Source organism: Anopheles maculipalpis, chromosome 2RL, assembly GCF_943734695.1.
Source record: "Anopheles maculipalpis chromosome 2RL, idAnoMacuDA_375_x, whole genome shotgun sequence".
NCBI classification, from domain to species: Eukaryota; Metazoa; Arthropoda; class Insecta; order Diptera; family Culicidae; genus Anopheles; species Anopheles maculipalpis.
In genome coordinates this window covers 70,873,343-70,895,404 of record NC_064871.1, presented here as the reverse complement: position 1 = coordinate 70,895,404, position 22,062 = coordinate 70,873,343, and the positions used below count along the sequence as shown (strand labels likewise).

Below are 22,062 nucleotides of genomic sequence, written 5' to 3'. Positions count from 1 at the left end.
ATGATGATGATCATGAGGAAAAGCGTAGGATATAAAACACAACTAGGATTGCAACATACCGCAGACAATACCCATATTGAGATGCTTATCGAAATGATAATGTTATACCAAAAATGGATCCATATAAAATTAAAATAAACTCTACCCGGGGGTCCGCGTACAATATCTAATAGGAACAACGTAGGAAATGTAAACTTCTTCGGAGGTGTATCGACTGTTGTAACGGACTCGTGTACTCATGCAATCGGATGGCAATGCAGTGAATGCAGTGAAGGCTAACGCGAACCGGTACTGTAGACAGTAAGCAAGCAGTTAGGAATATTTTCCAAGTAAAATTACTGATGGCCACGTCGGAATACTTTCGTACTATTGTGCTGTTATTGTAAAAGGTCAGTTAAGCGTGTATCATGTGGATGGGTATGTAAAATGTTAAGCTAAATAGTTAGCAATGATAATCGACTAGTATTTAGCAAGCCTAAGTTGCAACTCCTGGAGTATTCTGTACGTCATCATTATTCCTGCTATTACGCTGAGCGAAATCAGAATAGCATCACCATATTTGTTTGAGCATATATTCAAAAGTTAGGAACCAATTCTGCTTTTTTTAAGTTTCGAGCGTTTAGTCGGTAAATTCGTGAAAAAGGGTACTTACAAACAAACAAAAATAGCATCACCTTGAGTTTTGATCAACAGATGCGTAAATAACAACATAAGAGCAAAACAAGCTTCCTTTTGTAAGAAATTTTGAGTCACAGAATAATTTGAACTAATGTTCTTAACTTAAAGAAAGCCTAATTGATTCATAAACTTTGAAAATATTTCCAAAGTAAATGGTGATGCTATTATTGTTTTGCACAGTGTATTCTATCGTTTATGTGATGCTCTTTTTTGCGGAAAGTCAGCTAGGTTTACGTTGAACGGAATCAGGTTGAATAGTTGATTCTTGGGTAATTTCATTGTCACTGATGTTTCTTTTATCAGCTTCCAATTGTTTTGCTCTTTTTTTTTAATTTTCGACTTAATTAAACGATTGAAAGTTGTTTTTTTAACTACTACTATCAAAGCTAATAACTGTTTCAGATCGATGCTCCAAAATGTATTTCAAAACGTTACATAAATTCCGCAAGCGAACGAAACGCGGTGGGCGGTTTATTGTTAAACATAAAAAAAACTCTATTGTTACTCTTTATCTATCCTACACTAACGAAATATTGAATGTAACTGGCGAAAGGGGCAAAATTGATATACAATGCAAAGTGCGTAAAATTCTCGTTTAACTACACGACACTTAAAATTAAAATAAAACTACATATACACATGATATGATACACACGAAAACCAAAAAACGGTAAAAGAAAACATGTTATTATGTGCTATGCGTTGCCATAATGTGGCTATGGTTGCAAATTCCGATGGTAAAACAAAAACATAACCGAACGTTTTGATGGGAAATAAATGACATAGCACCGGTAAATGTAACAGGTACCACACAAACGTAGAATTCAGTAGTATTGAGCCAGATCACGGTTAACTCATGTGTAAGATATGGTACAACCAAAACACAACTATCTACAAAAACCATTAGTTCTTCACATACATCTGGTGTGTCTGGGGTATTAATTCGTTAAAGTCTACGTAAACCTACATGTGGCTAGATTTCCTCATTTATAAATGCAATGTTTCGTGGAGCCTAATAGCGAATGAGAGTTTTATAGATTTTATTCAAGTACTTGTGTCAAGTTAATGTGTTCTTCTATTGATTTGACGATTGTGCTTTACTTTCCAAACGCATGTGCAATCGATGTAATAATGCCGTTCCATATCTGTGTGTGTATATTTGCGCCTTAGTGAAAAGAAAATGTCATATTCAACAAGCAACTGATAGTAATACGTAGTAAGGCTCCCATAGAACGAGAGAATGCATGAAACGATCGATATAGGATTTTATGATAGGAAATTGTTTTTTTTGTTTGTTTGTTTTGTGTAGTAATGTTGACAATTATTATCCTGCTTTTTTGAATTATTTATTTTACTGTCAATAAATGTTATAATATGCTAGCTGAATATTTATATGTATGAGTTTTTCTTTCTCCATTTACCGTTTGAATTGTTGCATGTTTCGAAAACATTTATCTTCATTAAAAGTTAGCAATATATTTCATTTATAGTATTTATATGTTTCAAACGCTGTAAATTAACATTCACGAAACGATAAGGGTTGTTTCCTGCGGTTAAACCATACTATTGCGCGACTTTTGTTTTTTGCCGAATTTTGCTTTCTTCTTTTGCGGATGCAATCCATCATTTCCACTGGATGACAGCTTGGAGTCATCGGTAGACTCGTTAAGACGTTTCTCTCCACTGTAAACGAGAGAAAAATTAGATTTCTTTTACTGTAAAAACGCTGCAACAACTAATCTGCACCAATATACCTTTTTATGGATACTATCGTCGATTTGCTGGTCGATAGAACATTGCTCCATTCTTCGTCCGTTCCCTTGATTGCGTACTGATCAAGGTTTAGCTTTTTCAAACTGGTCAACTCCTTCTTCTGCTGTTTTTTCAGACTTTTAACATCTTCCGCAAACTCTTCATTCAGACTTTGCTTCAAGGGTACCAAATTTTGTCCCATATTTAGCTCGCTCGTCTTTGCCATGCCACCCTCGATCGTGCGCTCCATCGTACGCAAAATGTAGTTGGTAAGCTTTTTCATGCAATCGTAAAACTTTGCCAATACCTGATTGCTGGGCATATTCAACTCTTCCATCATATTGTCGATTGACTTGTGTTGCAAACCACATCCCATCAGGATCGCTTTATGTAGCGTTTCGAGATGCGATCCGGCCATCTTGTCTTGAAAATACAGGGAGGCAAGATCCGTTGTCAAATCCCAGATCAGTTTGTACTCCACCTGACTGTTAACGTACATTTCCAAGCGTTGTATGTCGTGTGGAAGAAATATTTCGTCGATGGTCGTTTGCGTTAATGCTGGAATGGGAAACATCCATCATCGGGTAAGTACACACGTTTGCCAAAGCCGAACACACACACTTTAAAAACACTTACCTTTACCCTCAATCTTAACTGCTCTATTTTCCAGCAACGAAAGTGCCATGCTGGTAGGAAACTTGCTAAATGCCTTCCCGAGCAGTTTCAGAATACGCCGCCGAAAGTCGAAAAAGTAATGATTCAACCATTCATTCGTTTCCACACGTTCGACGCTAGAATTGATCGGACAAAGCATGATGCACGAGTGTTCGCCCGTAAGTTCATTTTCCTTTTGGCTTAGATACACGGGAACAAACTTTTGGCTCTTCCAAAAGCGCAGCAATTCGCTCGTCAGACCAAACGACGTGCCAAGATAGTCGAGCATTTCTGGCCTTCGCTCCGAGAGCGATTTGAGCAGTGTTGGGATTTTTTTCCTCGGTGTTATTACTTCCTTCAGCAAATCCACCTCCTCATCATCAATGGTTTCGATGCCATTATCATCATTCCCTTGCTCATCATCGAAACCATCCGTTTCGATCGGAAATCTTCCTTCGTAGTAAAGTTTCAGCTGGTTCAGTGCACGCTTTCCATAACCCATCTGCGGAGGAAAGAAAAAAAAATCGGAAAACATCATCAAATTGATCTTCCTCTTGAAAGAAGCACCAACAGTAATGTTGACAGAATCGGGATTCGAATGATTCGAATATTCAATCTCTAGGAAAATTTTTTATTAGGATTCTATCCTAATTGAAGGATTTGATCCGATTAGGATTCGCTAGGGATCCGACTCTAGGACTCCTTCCTATTGGGATCGCATAAGGATTGGATTAAGATTCTTTAGGGATTCTATAGGGATTCGACTGAAATTTTTTAAGGATTCGTTTGGTATTCGTTAGGGATTCGATTTCTAGTTCAAAAACGCTTTCGAATCCCGATTGTGATTCGCTTTTCCCAACACTAAACAGTAACACTTACACGTTGATAGTTGGGATGTGTTGCAATTCGCACGATTCGCGCACCGGACAGTTTCGGAAACTCGTGATCGCCAAACTGTTCCGTTATGTTCCAGGGAATTAAATCGCCCGACCCTTTCATACCACGGCAAAGGGAGTTCTGTACCGTTTGGGAAGAAATTTCTCCCTCCAAACACACCTGTATCACGACCAAAATTTCGGGCAATTGATTTTTCTTCACGATCGGACCTAAAAGACAGAACAGATGGTGGGCTGGTGCATCGCTCATCATCTGCAAATCGTTGGGACTGTTTTTATAGTGCGACGAGACGCAGATTGAAACGATCCGCTGAAGGAATGTTTCCGCTGCCCGGTGATATGAAAACAGGGCGTCTCTGTTCACGTAATACAGCTGACACTCGTCTGGCGGTGGACAGCCGGAATTTAAATTTTGCACAATTGTAGCATCAAGACACAGCAGCGAGGTAAGCCACGCTTCTACGGGATCGCCGGGGCTGTAACGGATCGATTCTTCCAGCGTAATCTATGGAAAAGGAAAACGGAAAATACTTGAAATTTGAGGGGAAATCCGAAGCAAGATTTTTTTTCGTATTCGCTTACCGGCTGCGGGGCATTGTTCTCCTTTTGCAGTTGCGATAACAACTTCAAGCTAAGCGATCTTCCAGTACCTTCGTATCCATTGATGGTGGAAGCCATAAAGACCAGGTACGAACCGAGCATTGCCTTTACCATCGGCAATGGGATGGCTGCCGCTTCGTCGATAATTAACAAATCGGCCGCATTCAACAAATGTGCATCCGATGGGGAAATGTACTGAATAGTTTGCCGGTTGTTGCGTGTCACATTGATACGGATAATCGCTTTGTTAAAGTTTGGATTTGTCGAGCGTATGATCGTGTAATCCGTGTGCTCCTGGTACTCGAGCACATCGAATCCTTTCAGGATGAACTCGAACAGAGTGATTAAATTTTCCGGCGATGGCGATGTTACGTACACATTTACGTACCCGAACGCTATCGAGCCGGCAATTGCCAAACCCATGGCGGCCGATTTTCCCCGACCACGCCCCGCCGTTAGCGAAGTTGGTGGTTTTAGTTGCTTTTCCGCTAGTGCATCGATAAACTGGGCGACGGCTTTTGCCTGGTCGTACGTACGGCACAGATTCACCAACGGACCTGCTGGTGGTGCATCGGCTAAACTTTCCTTCAGCTCGGCTAACTGTTCGCTTTGTTCGCGTTCGATCGATGCAACATCGATCGGTTTCACGTCGGCCGTGCGGGAAGACAGGGGCAACACGGTTAAATCATCGTTCACCAACAAACAACGAGAGCAGTCGGCTAGGGATAGAATCAGACGCTCGTTAAAGCGACACGTGACGTTCTGGTGTGCTTCCGTCCGGTAACGCTTGTGAACGTCCATGCTCATCGTGTAGAGTTGCTTCAAGGATGAGATCGTTTTAAGCAGCAAAATGATTAAACCGCCGCCCTCCACAGTTTCCATCGTACGTGCCAAAAGGTTGGGCGTGAGGGCTTCGAAATCCTGCAATACACACACACCATACGTTTTGCCAAGAATGGTATGCGTGTCCTTGTAGTATCTGCCATGTATCGTAGTCGCTACACGAAATGCGTCGAACAGATCAGACTCGTTGATATCGATCTTGCCGGCCTGTATCTTCTTCGCACGCTTTTTACCATGGCTGAAAGTGAATGTCGTTGTGTTGTAAGTGAATTGGTGTAAAAAGATGCTCTAGTGAACAATTATTACTTGGAAATGGCTTCATCCTTATTCTTGTAACACCACAGTACCGGTGGCCGTGCCTTTACCGATGCCTTGGTCAGGATATCGTACAGTATGGGCACCTGATCGCGTGCCTTGTTGCCAACTATCACAAACAACGTACGATGGCCCAGCTTCACACCATTTTCGATCATCACACGGATGCGGTTATCTATCTTCTTTTTTACCATTTTGTTGGAGAAATTTGCTCTAATTTGTGTTATTGATGCAATGCCGCCAGTTTCACGTGGTGAATGCCTTTTTCAAAACAAATGCGGTATTCAATGTGACAGACACAGGGTGCCTTTTCGGGAAATGTGTTGTAGCACGATGTGACAGTTGAGTTCGTCGATTGTTTCGCAACTCCCCACCATTCAAAGGTTTCGTTAAGCAGGGCTGCGAAGCGCTGTTGACTGGTGGAAAACTGGGCTGCCAAACTTGACAATCAATCGAGCTTTTGGTAGTAAAATGTAAACAAATAAATTGTTTATTGCAAAATGCAACTAAAGAAGAAAAAACAGATTTTGACATCCGGCAAGTTCGGTACCCAGTATGGGAGCTTGATAAGTGGGAGCACGACCGCAGAAAACCTTCGTCAAATTTGCCCGTCGAATGACATATATTGATCGAGTCGACGAATTGGAATGTTTGTAAACAAATGCTCGCAACGTGGGCGACGTAGTGTACCCACATTGGCCGCGGTTCTTTGCGATGTGTGGAATTTTTTGCTACATCTGTTTCAGCAACAATTCCACAGAAGGTGATAAAACAGTAGGTATATCATGTTTGTGTGTTGAGTACTGCGCTTATATTAATTTCGTTGGTCAATTTTCAGCTGCAATCGTGCAGAAATGTTCTGAAAAACCGTGGCCCTAACCGTGAATCCACGCTGTGGTACGATTCGAGAGTATTATTTTATGGATCTGTACTATGGCATCAGGGAGAATCGCTATGCGCACAACCTATCGAAAGCGATCAAACGGTGCTGGTATTCAATGGCGATGTGTTCCAGCCGAGGCAAGATATGAACAAGAGTGATACGCTATGGTTACTGGAAAGAATTGAAACCTGTCGGAACGAAAATGAGCTGTACCATCTGTTCGCTTGCTTGCGTGGTCCATATAGCGTTATTTTTCTAAGGAAAGAAGAAAATAGAATTTATTTCGCTCGTGACGCTGTTGGCAGAAACTCCTTGCTGTTTGGAAAGACACACAATGGAGATATCCTCATTACAAGTGCTGGAGGTAAAACCGCTCTGCTATCATATAGCTCTTTAAGGAATATTTATTAAAATGTATTTTTATTGTACAAGGAAATATGCCATCCAGTGTTGTTCACGAGCTTCCACCATACGGTATTTACTTTATCGATTTAGATAAAGAAAATGAACGAAATCCGATTACCCTGCTGCCATGGACAGATGATTGTCCCCAGCTTGAGCAGATTTTCTGCGATGAAATTAAATTTCGGCCCTACGTTCCAATAAATGATCAGCCAGTACAAACGTCCAGCTTACAGGTATGTGCTTAACCCTATTCCAGGCCGATTGTTATTGCTTTTTTCTGGGTAGCCAGCAGTTTAAGAGGCTTAATTTTTTTTTAAATTTTAATTAAATGGTGGTGCTATATTCTAGTGAAAAGTGAATTAGCTTTTTTTATTGATATACAAGCGTTACATCTACACTCAGTCGTTTTCAAGTTATGAATATGCAAATATGACATCTAACTTTTTAGTTATTCGTAGTAAAATTCTGAAAATAATCAGATAATATCCATGGTTTACAGTTCTATAAACTGTTAGGACCATTTTCTTGTCAAATTTTGTTAAAGCACTTAAATAAATATTTTTTAGGTTTCTTTCTTATTTTGTGTGAAAAAATGTCAACGTTGAAGATCTACAACTTGAAAACTGCTTGAAATTGAGACAGCTTATGACGTATAAAAAAGTTGTAAGCCTCCAAATTTGCTGGCTACCCGTGTAGCCTGGTTGTAATATGAAGTTTTTCTGGTGGCCCGGGACATAGGATTCAAAATAATTGTATAGCACTATTTATACCAATATCCTCTTTTTTAGCCCAATTTCACTTTTCATACTTTGTTAACAAAAGAATCACCGATGGAAGGAGATATATTTGATCGTGTCCTCAGGCATACAGAAGTTAAAAATGTCTGCACTCAACTGCTGCGTACCTTGCGCAATTCAGTCTCGGAGCGAATTATCCATACCCGACAGTACTGCAAAATGTGTTTACAAACGCAAACTACATGTACTCATGCAAAAGTCGGCGTATTATTTTCAGGAGGAATAGACTGTACAATTCTCGCTCTTTTAGCCGATGAATTCGTACCAGCAAACTGTCCAATCGAATTGATAAATGTCGCTTTTGAAAAGGTAAACCGTTCGAATGTGAAACCCGTACAAATTGACTGGAACGTACCGGATCGTGTGACTGGGAAGGCTTCGTTGGATGAGCTGCGTCGTTTAAGACCAAATCGGTAGCAACATCGACAATTCTAGTTAAAGTCGTTAACTAATTTAAATTCGGTTACTGTTATCCTTTTCATACTTTTACAGGACATGGCATTTTGTAGAGGTAAATGTGACACGATGCGAATTGAACGAGAAGAGAAAAAATATCGCTAATCTCGTGTTTCCTCTGCGGAATGTTTTGGACGAATCGTTGGGTGCTGCGCTGTGGTTTGCTTCGAAAGGTATTGGACAGAAAGGCGGAGAATCGTATAGCAGTACTTGTCGTGTAAGTAAAGCAGACTGCAGAATAGTAATTGTATCACTCTCTTAATTGCCAACTACTGTTGCAGGTGCTTTTGCTGGGATCAGGTGCCGACGAGCTGTTTGGTGGGTACACTAGACACAAAGCAGCATTTGAACGAAACAGCTCGTCGGAAGATGCATACGAAAAAGCGTATGAAGCACTGGAGGCTGAATTAAATTTAGATTGGAAACGCTTGCCCAGTAGAAACTTGGCACGGGATGATAGAGTTATTAGCGACAATGGCGTGACACCAAGAGCTCCTTATCTGCAGGAAGATTTCATCGCACAAGTTCGTTCATTAAAAGCTTACCAACGGTGTTTTCATCCTCTGGGGCCTGGGGTTGGTGACAAGTTTATGTTACGCTTATGTGCTTATGAACTTGGCTTAACTCAAGCATGCGTGCTACGGAAACGTGCTTTACAGTTTGGCTCTAGGATAGCAGATCGAAAGCAAAATGCCTCGGATCGTTCAACGTACTTGGAAGACTAATGTTTCTAAGAAGTTTTTTTTTATAATAAAGAAGACAAATTAACGTATGGTACATACGTTAATACGTACATACGTCCTGCTCATGCAAAAGCGTGCGAAATTTGTTAATAAATTCTAGACAAGACAACACAAAGAACGTCCTAGATGAAGTTATCAAAATCGACAATGAATAGCGATTGCAGATTTAAATGACAACTTTTTTATAATATGTTTCCCTTTTTTGTTTTAAACATCAGAATCCTTCTGTTGCTCCAAATATTTTTTCTCCAGGACTTCAACGACATTATGCGTCATTTTCAAACAACATTTTGTCATCCACGCGATTGAAGGATATAGATCTTTTTTACCTTATGTCACTCGAGCCCAGCTCTATCTAGTCATCTTAGCAATGCTAGCAATTTGTAAATAGAAAAAGTGCGTGTTTACGTGCAACACATTAAGCTCACAAGCAATTATTAAAAATGCCTGATAAACCCGTAAAACAAGATAGCAAAAAGGACGATGGAGCGGAACTGGAAACGCAGATTATCATGCGTATGCCGAAGGTTGTACTTAGGTAAAAACATGTTTGCGGGGTGTTGTTTTGATTATATTGTTGGCCGACAGGAACCAGCTGCTGCTCTACGCGAAGCGATACAAAGCGGTGCCAATAATCTGAAGGACCGACTTTTCATACGTTTGGAGAACGAGCTGCGATATGGCGAAGTTCGGTTCGATCATTGGTTGCTGCATGCGAAGGTTGTTGATCTTCCCACGATAATCGAATCGTTGAAAACAATCGACTCGAAGAACTTCTACAAAACTGCGGACATATGCCAGATGGTACGTAAACACTCTCTGCTTCTCTCTCTCTCTACTCGATCCATTCTACACCGGGATTATTCCATTACGCTTCCGTTTTTAGATGATTTGCAAGGAGGAACCCGAGCAACAGTCAGCCGAAGAGGAATCGCCAAACAAAAACAAGAAAAAGGACCCAAACAAGGTGGACAAAAAGTACCTGTGGCCGCACGGTGTAACGCCGCCCTGCAAGAACATAAGAAAGCGTCGTTTCCGTAAAACTCTCAAGAAGAAGTACGTCGAAGCACCAGAGATAGAGAAAGAGGTTAAACGTTTGCTGCGCGTCGATAATGAAGCGGTCAATGTAAAGTGGGAACTGATCACCGAGGACGAAGATCCGAACAAACCGTCGCCGGGATCGGGCACAGAGACGGGACCACCCAACAAGAGTCCATCGAAAAACACGAAAAAAGGCGATCACAACAAAGACGTGGGAGAGCACGATATCTTCGGTGAGGAAGTTTCCGACTCGGATGAGGAAGATAATCCGATCAACAAAAATATCGACATCGATGAGAGTAGCAGATTATCGGCGGAAGCCGATGATAGCCGCTTGTCGGATTCTAGCTCGTACCAAGGCACACAGCAGACCGAAAGAAACCCTGCGCTGGAATTTAACAAAAGCATGTTTAGTGGCGCTGGTTCGAGTGGCAGTGGGTACCGGGCAGCACGAAGGGCCGACACGGGTGCTACTACTAGCAGTGCCGGAGGATCGAAATCTATGTCATTCTTTCAGGGTGACAATTCACGGTTGGATTCCGATAATGATTCGTCCGATATGCCGCACGGCGGTTATGGAAATAGTCAGAACAGTAATGCCAATAGTGCCACTGCCAGTACGAATAATAACGCACGCATTTACGAGCTGCAGCGTCAGATTAGCGATCTGAAGACGCAGCGCAATCAAAAGGAGCAGGAAATTCGCACGATCGAAAATCAAACTTTGCGCCAGCGTTTGCAGGACAAGCTGGACAGCTTGCTGATGGAAATTCACGACAAGGAAAAGGAGGTAAATGGAAGAACATTGTGGGGTTGTCGGGGGATTTTCTCCTAAAAATAGATTCATCATACCAATCGCATTTTTCAGATTCACGATCTTCAATCGGGAGAAAAATATAATTTGGACTAATTTTTAAAAGCGTGTCTGCATCGGAAGCCGCCAGCAGGTTGACACGGTACGACTAAGCAAATCCATTAATAAATTGTCTGACTGTAAAGATTACAGTGTATCAAAAAAATTACCCTTACAGACAAAATTTCTTTTCCAATATTTATTATGATTTATTGTTATTTTTGAGTTTGGTCATATGTGGCAAAAATGACACCAATAGGCTTTACTAAGTGTTTTCTTTAAAAAAACAACAAGAACAAATTTTCTGCGCGATTTTCTGCCTTGCTATGTATTTTTTTATATTTTAAGTGTTTTCTCTAGAAGAATGACCGTTTCATTCATCAAAATTCCAAAATTGATCATTGATCTCAGGAATGAAGGCAGAAGGTTGTCTAAAATTGCAGGCGTAGTGAGTCGCACGCGATATTTTGGTTTAAAATGTGGTTCATACCTTCTGGAATAGAAAATTTGAGGAGACTACTCTTCTAAGTGCCGGCCAAATGAAGCTCACCTAACTTGACAACCCCATTATCCTACGGTAAATGAAACAAAATCCTATGTTTGGCATCTCCAGATAGGTAGACAGCCTAGACCTTGCAGAAATATCTAAGTCAGTCCGCAAAATCAGAAGGATATTGTGGGTACTTTGCATGGAAGAATCCGGTATGAACGGTTAGAGTATGTCCAAATCTATGAGGTCAAACTGTACGAGTTTTGACAGATGATCAAAGGACGATATCTTCTTGTCAGACACACTGGGGAGAGTCTGGAGCATTCTAAACACTCAATTGAATCCAAAAAAAACATGTGGCCGAAGCTGTGAAGCTGAGTGAAGTGAGATGATTATGGTGATGCCATGGTTTGGGATGCCTATAGTGCAAATGGCACCGAAAACTTGACGTTCATTAATTCTACAATGGATCGATTCAAATATTTAGACATTCTGAAAGATAAATTGAAAGCAAGTGCTGTAAACTTAAGCCAGGGATCAAATTTTCGAATTATTTAAAATAATTATCCGACGCACATACTTCTAAGTTGGTCAAGGAATAGTCTCTGCACAACGTCCAAATAATGCTTACACATTCGCCCTTGTCTCCCAGGACGTCAATCATATTGAGAATTTGTGAAATTATTTTAAGCGAAAAATTCGAGAACCACCGATCCAGCATAAGAAAAAGCTAAAAGGGTTGCTCGTGCAAGAAGGGTGACATACGGACTATTAACTTGATCTTGTGAGCTAAGCTATTCGTTGTATGGATAATTTTTTGGCGTCGATTTTAGAAAACAAATTTGTCAATCAGTGTTATCAAAAGATACCATTTTTTTATTTAATGCATGCTGGTTAATGATAACGACACATTGTACTACTTTATGGAACAAACAAAGCATTGCTTTCTATAGAACGAATTTGTTTTTTTATCTCATATTTCGAATCCCTGGTCTTTGTTGTACGGACAGCTTTGTGACATCAGTGTACGGTGAAATTAAAACACAACACATGCCCGAATTTCATTCGTAAAAAGTTTATAATATATTTTTTTCTTTGTAAACAGTTTTAAGACCCTAACATGTTTTATCTACGACTGTGCACGGAATGTGTGTGTGTGTGTGTGTGTGTGTGAATTGTAAGTGAGGGAACGTTTAAGTAAGTGGTCCTCTAACTTTATTTCCTTTTTTTTCAAACGACTGTGGACGCATTTCGCTTGTAAGGCAATCGGGTATTTGTCTTTCGATGGCAACGTACATAGCGCTCATCATCGTGTGTATGTATACTAAAACTACGCTAGTAAGTATAAGTCGCCATAAATTGGGTGATACTTGTTTTATAATACCGAAAAGTGGTGTTCTTTTTTGCGCTGCTATATGGTTTCTATCTGTTCTCTCTGTTTCGCTATTTTTTTTTTCTATAACTAGGCGAATAATAACAAAAAAATACTGTGTAATAATTTTCGCACGCATACAGGGTTTAATAGCCCAAAGAACATGCATTAGAATAGCTTGAGCAATGCAGAATTGAAGATATACAACGTTTTTCCGACTTGAACAGCACGTTGCATCAGTTTGACTACGCTGTTTCAATCAATAACACAACTTGCAATTATTTTAGAATGCCGTCAGATCTGGCACTTTCCCTATACCTTGGCTCGTGGTTAACGGTCAAGACAATCCTAGATTGTTAAGCACTCAGTATAAAAACATTCATTCCAAGAGTTCTCCATTGTATGATAAACATAGCCATCGTCAGATGGAGAAAAAGTGCAATCAATTGAAACAGTGTCGTGTATCATGAATTTCGCAGTGTTTGTACTATTCTTATGCCTGTTCTATGGGTTGTTAAACCCTGTAAGCGTGGAGCAATAAGTACTCGTTGGTCAAGGATCGGATGAATTGCTTTGCCACATGGTATAGTTGAACGGAAACCCGGCCAAAACCGATCGATCCGAGCTCCTCCATGTTGCGACAGTGAGGGTTGATAAAACATATAGTAACGGTTATGTTAAGCTTTGCACCACCCCACGACTTGCGTGTTCGTTTTCTTTCCTTTTGTCTACCAGCTACCAAACGGTTGTTCTCTGTTTTGGGTTTCATACGTGTGTTTTCACCATTGTGCCAATGTACGTACGTGACTTTTTCGTTTTTCCATTTCGAAACTCATTTCCTTGTTATTTCGTTATCGTAAGCTGTTGTAGACGCTCGTGTTTTACCATCAACTCGGTTTTCGGTTACAATCTCTCTGCGGAATGCGTTACCTTGTGTCTTTCGAAGGCCTTACGTACATGTGTAACCCGTTTACTTTGCACACTCTCTTTTACATATTTGGTATTGGATAGTAGCTATCTGTTGTTGGTTCCGGTTATGTGTATGAAGATGCCGATTTTCAGGGTATTTGTGGATATAATAAACAAGCTCACCGAGATATTGATTGGCTCAGGTATATAAGCCACGGTACTTTAAAAAATTGACCATAAAATCTGTCAAAAAGCTTACGCTTCATGTACCTGCGGGAGTTTGTAAATCGCCAATTAAAATACCAATTTTATCTCATATATTGTAATTTTTTAAACGCGACACATATTTTGAATTGAGTAGTGGATGTTTTCTTCGTTCCTTATTAGTTTGGTTTTTAGTTTTTCTTAAAAATCAATCCGTCAAAAGTTTACGCGACAAGTTTGAAGCTCTCGGAGCTGTACAAACCTCGAAAATCCTGTAATATACCGGAAAAAATCTATTTTACTGAACGAGGTTGATTGCTTGATCCTGATTGCTATCCGTCAATCGTCAATCGGAACGATAATGTGACCCTTGACAGTTCTTTTATCTCTTCGCGATCGTTTAATCCCATTTTAAACGACTACTACTGTGTTGCCATCCGTGAGAGTGTCACCCGTTAAGTATTAAATACATCTGTTGACTTGCAGCAAATATGACTTGTTTTGATTGAGTCGTCGTAAGCTCTCTATTTTCGTGCTTATTTATTGTTTGTTTCTTATACCATTTTTTGTTTTCTTAGCCACATTTTTGGAGTTATGTGTATGTGTTGCATTACTTCTCTCTTGCATACGGGATCGGTCGGCCCACAGACAATCTAGAAAGGCACGGAGGTATGCACACTATAACTTCAAACATACTGTTAAAATTTGTATCTTTTAGCTGTTTGCCTTTTTACGCTTTTATCACAATGGATCAACGACACACGTCCGCTAGAAAAAAAAAGTAGTGAACAAGAACAAGAAAACCATGCAAATGTTTGTTTTTATCTTTTGCATATGGGATATAAAATTGCAGGCTTTAGCGTGTAGACGATGAAATGGAATGTGTTTGTTTGTTTTGTTCGTCTTTTTTCTCCCGTACTAATTGATTTGCTTGATGCCATTAAGTAACGATTTTAAGTAAGTAACAAACGCTTCTGCCGCTGTTCGATAAAACCAACCAACAAATGGTATCGACTTCAAGATCGGATGATAAACTGCCAGGCACTTTTTTTTGTAGTTTCCATTCGCTTAAAAACTCCTTTTGTAGCAAGTGACTGAGAGCATATATGCACATTTCCCCCCCACACGGTTCTGGTCCTTGGATTGTGATTTTGTTTTATCCTTTTTTTTTACCCTTTTAACCCACATGTAATACTCGTTTGGGAATGTGTTTTAGATTTGGAGAGAAATATGCTCGACCACCAAGGCGGGTTGAAATTTGTGGTATCGTAGATAAACACGGGCAGAGCCTACAAATGCAACACGCCATCCTTTTGAGAGATGAGATTGCTCTCCTCAAGCGTGACCGCTTCGATCAGGTCCACCACCTCGTCCTGGTCATCCTGATCGTTTTCGTCCGAACCCGTCGTATGTTGCGACTGGTGCGACCCACCGGATAACTGACTATTGCGCGAGAATGATCCACGCCTCGGTGGTGCCAGGGTTCGCTGGTTGGCAGGTTTTACCGTGATGATTAGATTGGAGCTATTTGCCACCATCATGTCCGTCACTTGATCTAGCGTTTTGCCTAGCACCTCTATACCGTTTACCTCCAGCACCTCATCGTTAACTGCCAGCAGGCCCGTACTCTCGGCTAATCCACCCGGTACGAGGCGAGAAATAAATATGCCGGGCAGCTTCTCCAGCCCATTAGCAGTAACACGAACCGATGTACCATCGCTGGATGAGCCACAAAAACCGAATGAGGAGGAAAAAAAAGGCATTAGTTAGCGTACAAAAAACCAAAAAGGTGTGTAAACTTACCGAATGTAGAATCCCAACGGTTTTTCACTGCCATGTTTCAGCAAACGTACTCGGCGGCATGTTTCCGGAACGATATCGACGTCGATGATAGCGGATACCTAGAGATAAACGTAGCAATTAGAGATGGGGAAAAAATAGCAAAAAGAAGGAACTGGCTTTGAACGATTTCACTAAGCATCGGAACCAGTTCCGACAGGCAGGGGTGTAGCCAATACTTCCGGAACCGTAGATTCCTGCCGGAACCGGATCGGCGATGGAACCATGCGTGCGATCCAGAGAATCCATCACTAGCTGTCAATGGTGATCGATTGGAGATAGAGATAATGGGTGGTAGTTTTGCATACCTGTCGGAAATCATGCGGATTCGATATCGCCAAGCCTTTCGGTTTTACCGGAGTTTGTCCGAGAATGCTACTGATGAGATTTCTGGGTCGAATCGTACCGTACCCCGTTCGTTCCTCGATACTGTCACCTGTTTTAATTGAAATAAGTAGATAAAACCATTTTTTATATTCATTTGCAATGATTCAAAAGATCTTCACAAGGCAGGACCGAAGCTCAAACCCCTTTCCGGACCATTCCCCCGTAGTGAGGGCTTAACTATCCGACTATGTTGGTTTCAACAAGTCTAGTAGTAAGCCATTAGTTGGTCGGCGTGACCTACAGAAGAAGGTCGTTAAGTAATGAAGGTGGTTCAAAAAGTGGTTTCATTACAAAATCATCGATGACGACTATTTTCCTCATGTTCACGACAATTAACTTGCTCCCGGCTTCATTACATACATTACACGCGCTTCGTTCGACGGAAGCGCGAGAGCAGCAAAACTAATTAAGAAAAATAATAGCGGGATCAATCGGCCGACTGGACTGATCCACATCCGATGGTGGGTGGTGCAGCAGGGAGCATTTTCAGAAACGTACGAAACACATTTCGATTTATGATCGCAACCTGACCTCGATCGATAGCGAGCTTTTGGTTGTCGATGTGGTTGTGTGGGCATTGTGCGATACTGATCATCCCATCATCGTCCCACCCCACCGTTGGATTCAATCAATCAACCAGCTTCATTATTCGCCTTATGCTTGCGCTAACGGTGCACTAGCCGTATGCGGAATAGCTTTACGCATACCCGACCGACCTATGCGCATGAATCATTCCGCGGACGTTATTGCTCGAAGTAGTGTTGGGTAAATCCTCATTTGTCCCGGAGCCGGATTCCGGACTCCGAGAGACATTCCGGAGTGTACAGAACAAATACTTTGTTTACCGTGGAGTCGATTGCGATCCCCAGTAGGCTTTGAAGTAATCCGCAGTTGATTTAGATGCAATTCGGAGTAACCTTCAGTTGAGATTCCATAGTGCCATCCGGAGTTGAATCCGAACTTCGGATTACTCCGAAGTTGAAACCGCTTTTCATACGTCAGAGCCGGAATGAATTTATGAATCCACTCCGGACTTCCCACCACTAGTTCGAAGGGCGTTCTTATCCGCCCCAAGTATGTGTACAGTGACACTTAGCTGGCGCAGGTTGCAGCAGCTCTGTACACAACCGATAGCTACATTGAAGTGGAATTCTGTTGCTTCCGGTCGTCTCCGGCCCCTCCATCTCTTTCCCCTTACCTTTCTTCTGTATGATTACGCGCAGCAGGGGTCGTGCCGTCGTCAGGGCCCTGCCAAAGTTGTCGTCATTGTTGATCGGTAGCAAATCGTTGTCCCGCGGATCGATGTAGGAAACGAGTAGCTGGGAGCGGTCGAGCTTGTGTAGCCGTTCGATTAATGACTGGAACTCTTCAAACGAATGTTGCTCGGACCGTTTCACGGACCATCGCCGAAATTCCGCATCGAACTATGTGCGAGTGTGAGGAAGAACAAGACGAATTGAAAGCAAATATGGCACACGGAACGGCTCGGATGTTGTTGCAGTGCCGCATCGGTTTACCTTTGATTTAATTTCTACACGATCACTATCGATTTTCGGATGTGCTGTTTTGCTTTTCGACATGCTTATCACTTGCTGACAATCATTTAAATCGCAAATTAATAATTTAAAAGAAACGGAAACTTTATCCTATCACACAAAACAATTACTGTGTGGGCCGTCGTGCTTTTTTTCCTGCGGGTCACGATGATCGCGATTTCTACGTCGAGGCGTATTTGGCCATTCAAGATTATCACTATCCGAGCACGGTTCGTGTATCGCGACGAAACGTACAAGATCACGCAACAAACGCCACCCGGATCGATCCGCACGACGAGTTATCACGAGACACACGATGGAGAAACTTCTTTCTTTCTGCTTGCCTTCCCTTGGCCGAGGACGGAGTGCCACACGATAATGGGAACGCAGTGCAGTTACTCACAATCGCCGGGGGAACACTTTCGCATTTCGGGCGCATCGAGCGCACACAAATCTAGACATATATTATCACAGTTTCACTTCCCCGGACACAAGGTGGACGAGGCGGACGAAAGGGTTTAAGCACGTTCACAAGCGAAGCAGTTAAGAAAAATAATAAACGGAAAACAAGTTTTTCACTTGATGGAAAACACAAACGCGCTACTGCTGCTTCATTACACGGTTCGTCGCCGTTCTTTACTTTCTTCGCTTTGCTTCTTCTCCATCCAGCAAACGGGATCAAGCGAAAAGTCATACTTTGAACGAAAACGTCAAAAGACTTATTTTTTTTAACGAAAACGTCATCCATTTTCTTTTAACGAAGCGACTGTCAAAGCGAACCATTATCCGTGAAGGCGTTCATTGCAGCAAACAGAACCTCCCCCCCGTGTTGATTGTGCTTTTCCTAGGAATTCGGTGCGAACAATTGTAACCCGTAAAAGCATGTCTCATGGCCGTAACGAGTGCCGTATCTATGTCGGTAATCTGCCACCCGACATCAGGACGAAGGATATACAGGATCTGTTCCACAAGTTCGGCAAAGTAACGTTCGTGGATCTGAAAAATCGCCGCGGGCCGCCATTTGCTTTTGTGGAGTTTGAGGATGCACGGTAAAGCGTCACTATCGAAACGCGGCTTTTGCTGAAAAGGAAAGGAGCAATTCGTTCACCGGTTTTGTTCCTGTGTGTTTTAATCTCTTTTGCAGTGACGCTGACGATGCGGTCAAGGCACGCGACGGGTACGATTACGATGGCTATCGGTTAAGGGTCGAGTTCCCACGGGGTGGTGGTCCCGGTAGTTATCGTGGTAGCCGGCAAGGTAACAGTGACCGCAGCAGCAGAGGCGATCGTGGAAATCGTGGACCACCGGCACGCCGGTCACAGTTCCGCGTGATGGTAACTGGATTGCCATCGTCTGGATCGTGGCAAGACCTGAAGGATCATATGCGTGAGGCTGGCGATGTGTGCTTTGCTGATGTTTACAAGGATGGAACGGGTGTGGTAGAGTTTTTAAGGCACGAAGACATGAAGTACGCGATCAAAAAGCTTGACGATTCCCGTTTTCGTTCACACGAGGTAATTGGGTCTGGTTGGCAGCATTTCTTTTTTAAAGCTCCGGCTGGTGTAATCCTGGTTCCGATTACAAGGAAACATAATAGCCGGTTGCGTATGGAACCGTCGAAAACATCGAAACCGTCACCGAAATCGTACTGGAAGTATGGGCAACATTTTTTGGAATTTTATTCTTCTGTATCGTAATGCCTCTTGCAGCATTTTGCCCTTCACTAATATGTTATCATATGCGTCTGCTCTTATAATTAATATGTATGCTAATACTTATCGAGTACGATTCCGACGGTTCTGCTGGATGTTTCCGAACCGTTCAATTGCACCTACCTGCAAGAACAGGCCCTGTTTTGAGAAACATCGGGAACCACTTTCATGCCTATTTTCCCATAAATATACTGGATTTAGTATAGTAGCGACGATATTAATAATTTATCACCATAATGTACATACACAGGGCGAAGTTGCATACATTCATGTGCGGGAAGATTCTGGAAATGACGAAAAACGTGATTACAGGGACAGGTACTTATCGTCGAATGATAGTTTTACAATTTTCTTTTATCAAATACCTCATCTAATGTCCTGATCCGTCCATTTCACAGATCTTATTCACCGCGCCGTCGAAGAGGAACACCGACCTATTCACCAGTTAAGCGGAGCTTCTCGAGATCACGTTCCCGATCCTACAATTGAACCCCGTTGGAGGAGGGCTAAGTTCCCAAGAAGATGAAAGTAATTAAAAACGCTAAATCTACTTCCTTCTCCAGTTTTTCGCAAATGTACCCACAGACACACAAACAAACAAAGGCCCTGACAGCAGACTAATTGGGCATTTTTTGTTTTAATTTAAATTTTAACATTTATTTTAGTATGCATTTTTTTCCCCTACACTTCCGAATCGTTCGGTAGTGTTTGTTTTTAAACCTTCTCTCCCTCTTAAGGTTGCTTTTCACAATCAATAGTGTAAGAATAGCTTGTCAAACACATATTTTGCAACAAGTGTATTGGATATTGGTTAAAGTTTAGCCCTATAAAAGCCTAAGAAGGATTAGAAGTAGCACGGATAAGCCCAATACACCACAACCACAGCAAGCAATTCAATAATAGACTTAAAACGAACGTTAGGACGTACGGCAGGAAGTGTAAAGAAACATTCCTTGTTCAAGCAAGGATCATGAACTCTGCCTAGAAATTGTAAACAAATACTGTAATAATCAGGGAAAGCGATTCGCGACGCGGGCAGATACATAGGAAACATAATGGCACGCATAGATGATTAAGTGAGTGTGTGTGTGTATCTAACGGCGAAGCTGCTTAGACCAAGCGCAAAACCGTTCTTAACTTAACATTATTAGTAATTTGATCCAGCCACCCTACCGAACATCATCACTTATCTAAATTGAGCGTTTTTTTAGATTGAAAAGAACGTCGCCCACCGTATTACCGCCAATAAGGGTGATGGTTAAACCGATTGTAGCGAAAAATTATTCTACCAGAAAATAGTGCATGGCGATAGAAGAGACAGTAGTATTAATGGCGGAAGGAAGCATCCAGGACGATTGATGGCTTTGATCATATTTTTCCTTTAAATGTAGCGCAAAATCGATAAATGTTCAATATGCTAAGAGAAGATTCCTATTCCCTTTACTTGTACCAGAGTGAAACTAAACATACTATTTTGTTCTTTTTTCTGACAGGGTCTAGAGGATTGATAGGATGTGATAATTTTGAAAAGTGCGCCTCAGAGGAAAGTAATTTACGATGAGGAATAGCAGCGCGCACTATATCTCAACGATAATGACGGGAGTCGTTATCGATTAGTGCCGCCCGTGGGCTGATAATGGGTCACCTCTTGAACGGGTCTTTGAAACCTACGGGGATATTGATGAACGCAGTTCGCCGTATACACACTGCACACTGGCACCTAATTTTGGGACATGAATGATGGACGATTTGTTCGTTAGACGTCATCTGTGTGCTTTATTAGCAGCTTTTTGCATATTTTGGATTCCATACTATGGTATTAGAATCTAAAAATTTTGGCCCATTTCTCACCGTACTTCTTTTGAAGAGCGGATTATTTTATCGTCGGTTGGAGCTTTTTAGCTCTGAACTAACGATATTAAAATGTACCGACAAGGGAAACGGACATGGTGGTGCCATAGATGATGGATGGAAGATGGAAAAAAACTTTATTCTCTTTTGGTGGAACTAGCTTTCCATGTCAAGTGGAACAAAAATGCGTGGATGGATTGAAGGAGAATCCTGGACATCGAGGGACTAGCGATGCATATTAGGAAGGAATGGAAGGAAATGTTTGAAAGCACAGCAAAAATAGTTCGTCCGTGGAGGCGTGGATTTCAAAATAATTTTGCACTGTGATTTGGACTCATGGATCACCGTTGGAAACAGGAGATCTCAAGGATAAAGGCTGTGTGTTGGTTCTGGAATATAAGTTGTGCATTGCCTCCACAACCCCCGCTGGGCAATCTGGTTTTCCCATCGCTGGACGACGAGGGATGTGGATAGTAGGATTGGATCACGCTAGATGTTCCGGATCGTCGTATCCAAGATTCTACCAGGTTACCGTATTTTTTTGTGTCGGTAGTGATGAGTGGAATGATAGCATATCCTTGGACGCATCTGCTACGCTTGTGCCCAACAATTAAAAGTGGAACAAGGCATTAGGATTATCCATGTCCGCGATTTGGATCGACGTTGGAAATGGAATGTGCCAACCATTCGGTAAAGACTAAAACAAATTTTCATCAATTAACACCAGTTTTACCTTCTTGTAGCATTTAACACCAAATTTTATAACCTTCTCTATGTTATATGCTCTCTGGAATATCTTTTCGCTGTATACTTCCTCATTCACAGCTGTTTGTTCCAGAGGATTTAG

At 41.7% G+C, this 22,062-nt stretch overlaps 5 protein-coding genes across 5 annotated transcripts in view; 3 read left to right on the top strand and 2 right to left on the bottom strand.

Moving 5' to 3' along the window:
• The window catches only part of LOC126567447 (RNA cytidine acetyltransferase), a 617,063-nt gene that overhangs the window by 480,196 nt on the left and 114,805 nt on the right, over positions 1-22,062 (bottom strand). Inside the window, exons 2-6 of the mRNA XM_050223668.1 lie at positions 5,730-5,949; positions 4,563-5,661; positions 3,964-4,485; positions 3,067-3,586; positions 2,433-2,988 (exon numbers count right to left, since the gene is read on the bottom strand). Of these exons, the coding sequence (XP_050079625.1) occupies positions 2,433-2,988; positions 3,067-3,586; positions 3,964-4,485; positions 4,563-5,661; positions 5,730-5,932 (2,900 nt within the window). The 5' untranslated portion in view covers positions 5,933-5,949. The remainder of the gene's footprint in view (positions 1-2,432; positions 2,989-3,066; positions 3,587-3,963; positions 4,486-4,562; positions 5,662-5,729; positions 5,950-22,062) is intronic.
• On the top strand, positions 6,447-9,004 carry LOC126556188 (asparagine synthetase domain-containing protein CG17486). The gene is made up of 6 exons (XM_050211412.1): positions 6,447-6,512; positions 6,577-6,985; positions 7,054-7,259; positions 7,815-8,236; positions 8,316-8,496; positions 8,561-9,004. The coding sequence occupies exons 1-6, from the start codon at positions 6,453-6,455 to the stop codon at positions 9,002-9,004; spliced, it is 1,722 nt and encodes a 573-aa protein (XP_050067369.1). The 5' UTR covers positions 6,447-6,452.
• LOC126556124 (transcription initiation factor TFIID subunit 7) lies at positions 9,449-10,973 on the top strand. The gene is made up of 4 exons (XM_050211342.1): positions 9,449-9,549; positions 9,611-9,826; positions 9,909-10,853; positions 10,932-10,973. Exons 1-4 carry the CDS (start codon positions 9,466-9,468, stop codon positions 10,971-10,973), a joined length of 1,287 nt encoding a protein of 428 aa, XP_050067299.1. The 5' UTR covers positions 9,449-9,465.
• On the bottom strand, positions 15,152-17,746 carry LOC126556226 (partitioning defective 6 homolog beta). Its single transcript, XM_050211452.1, has 5 exons — positions 17,635-17,746; positions 17,316-17,541; positions 16,039-16,166; positions 15,695-15,792; positions 15,152-15,610 (listed from the first exon to the last, which is right to left on the bottom strand). Exons 1-5 carry the CDS (start codon positions 17,695-17,697, stop codon positions 15,181-15,183), a joined length of 945 nt encoding a protein of 314 aa, XP_050067409.1. The 5' UTR covers positions 17,698-17,746; the 3' UTR covers positions 15,152-15,180.
• LOC126556531 (serine/arginine-rich splicing factor 1A) lies at positions 18,535-19,853 on the top strand. The gene is made up of 4 exons (XM_050211792.1): positions 18,535-18,701; positions 18,797-19,166; positions 19,615-19,703; positions 19,760-19,853. The coding sequence occupies exons 1-4, from the start codon at positions 18,535-18,537 to the stop codon at positions 19,851-19,853; spliced, it is 720 nt and encodes a 239-aa protein (XP_050067749.1).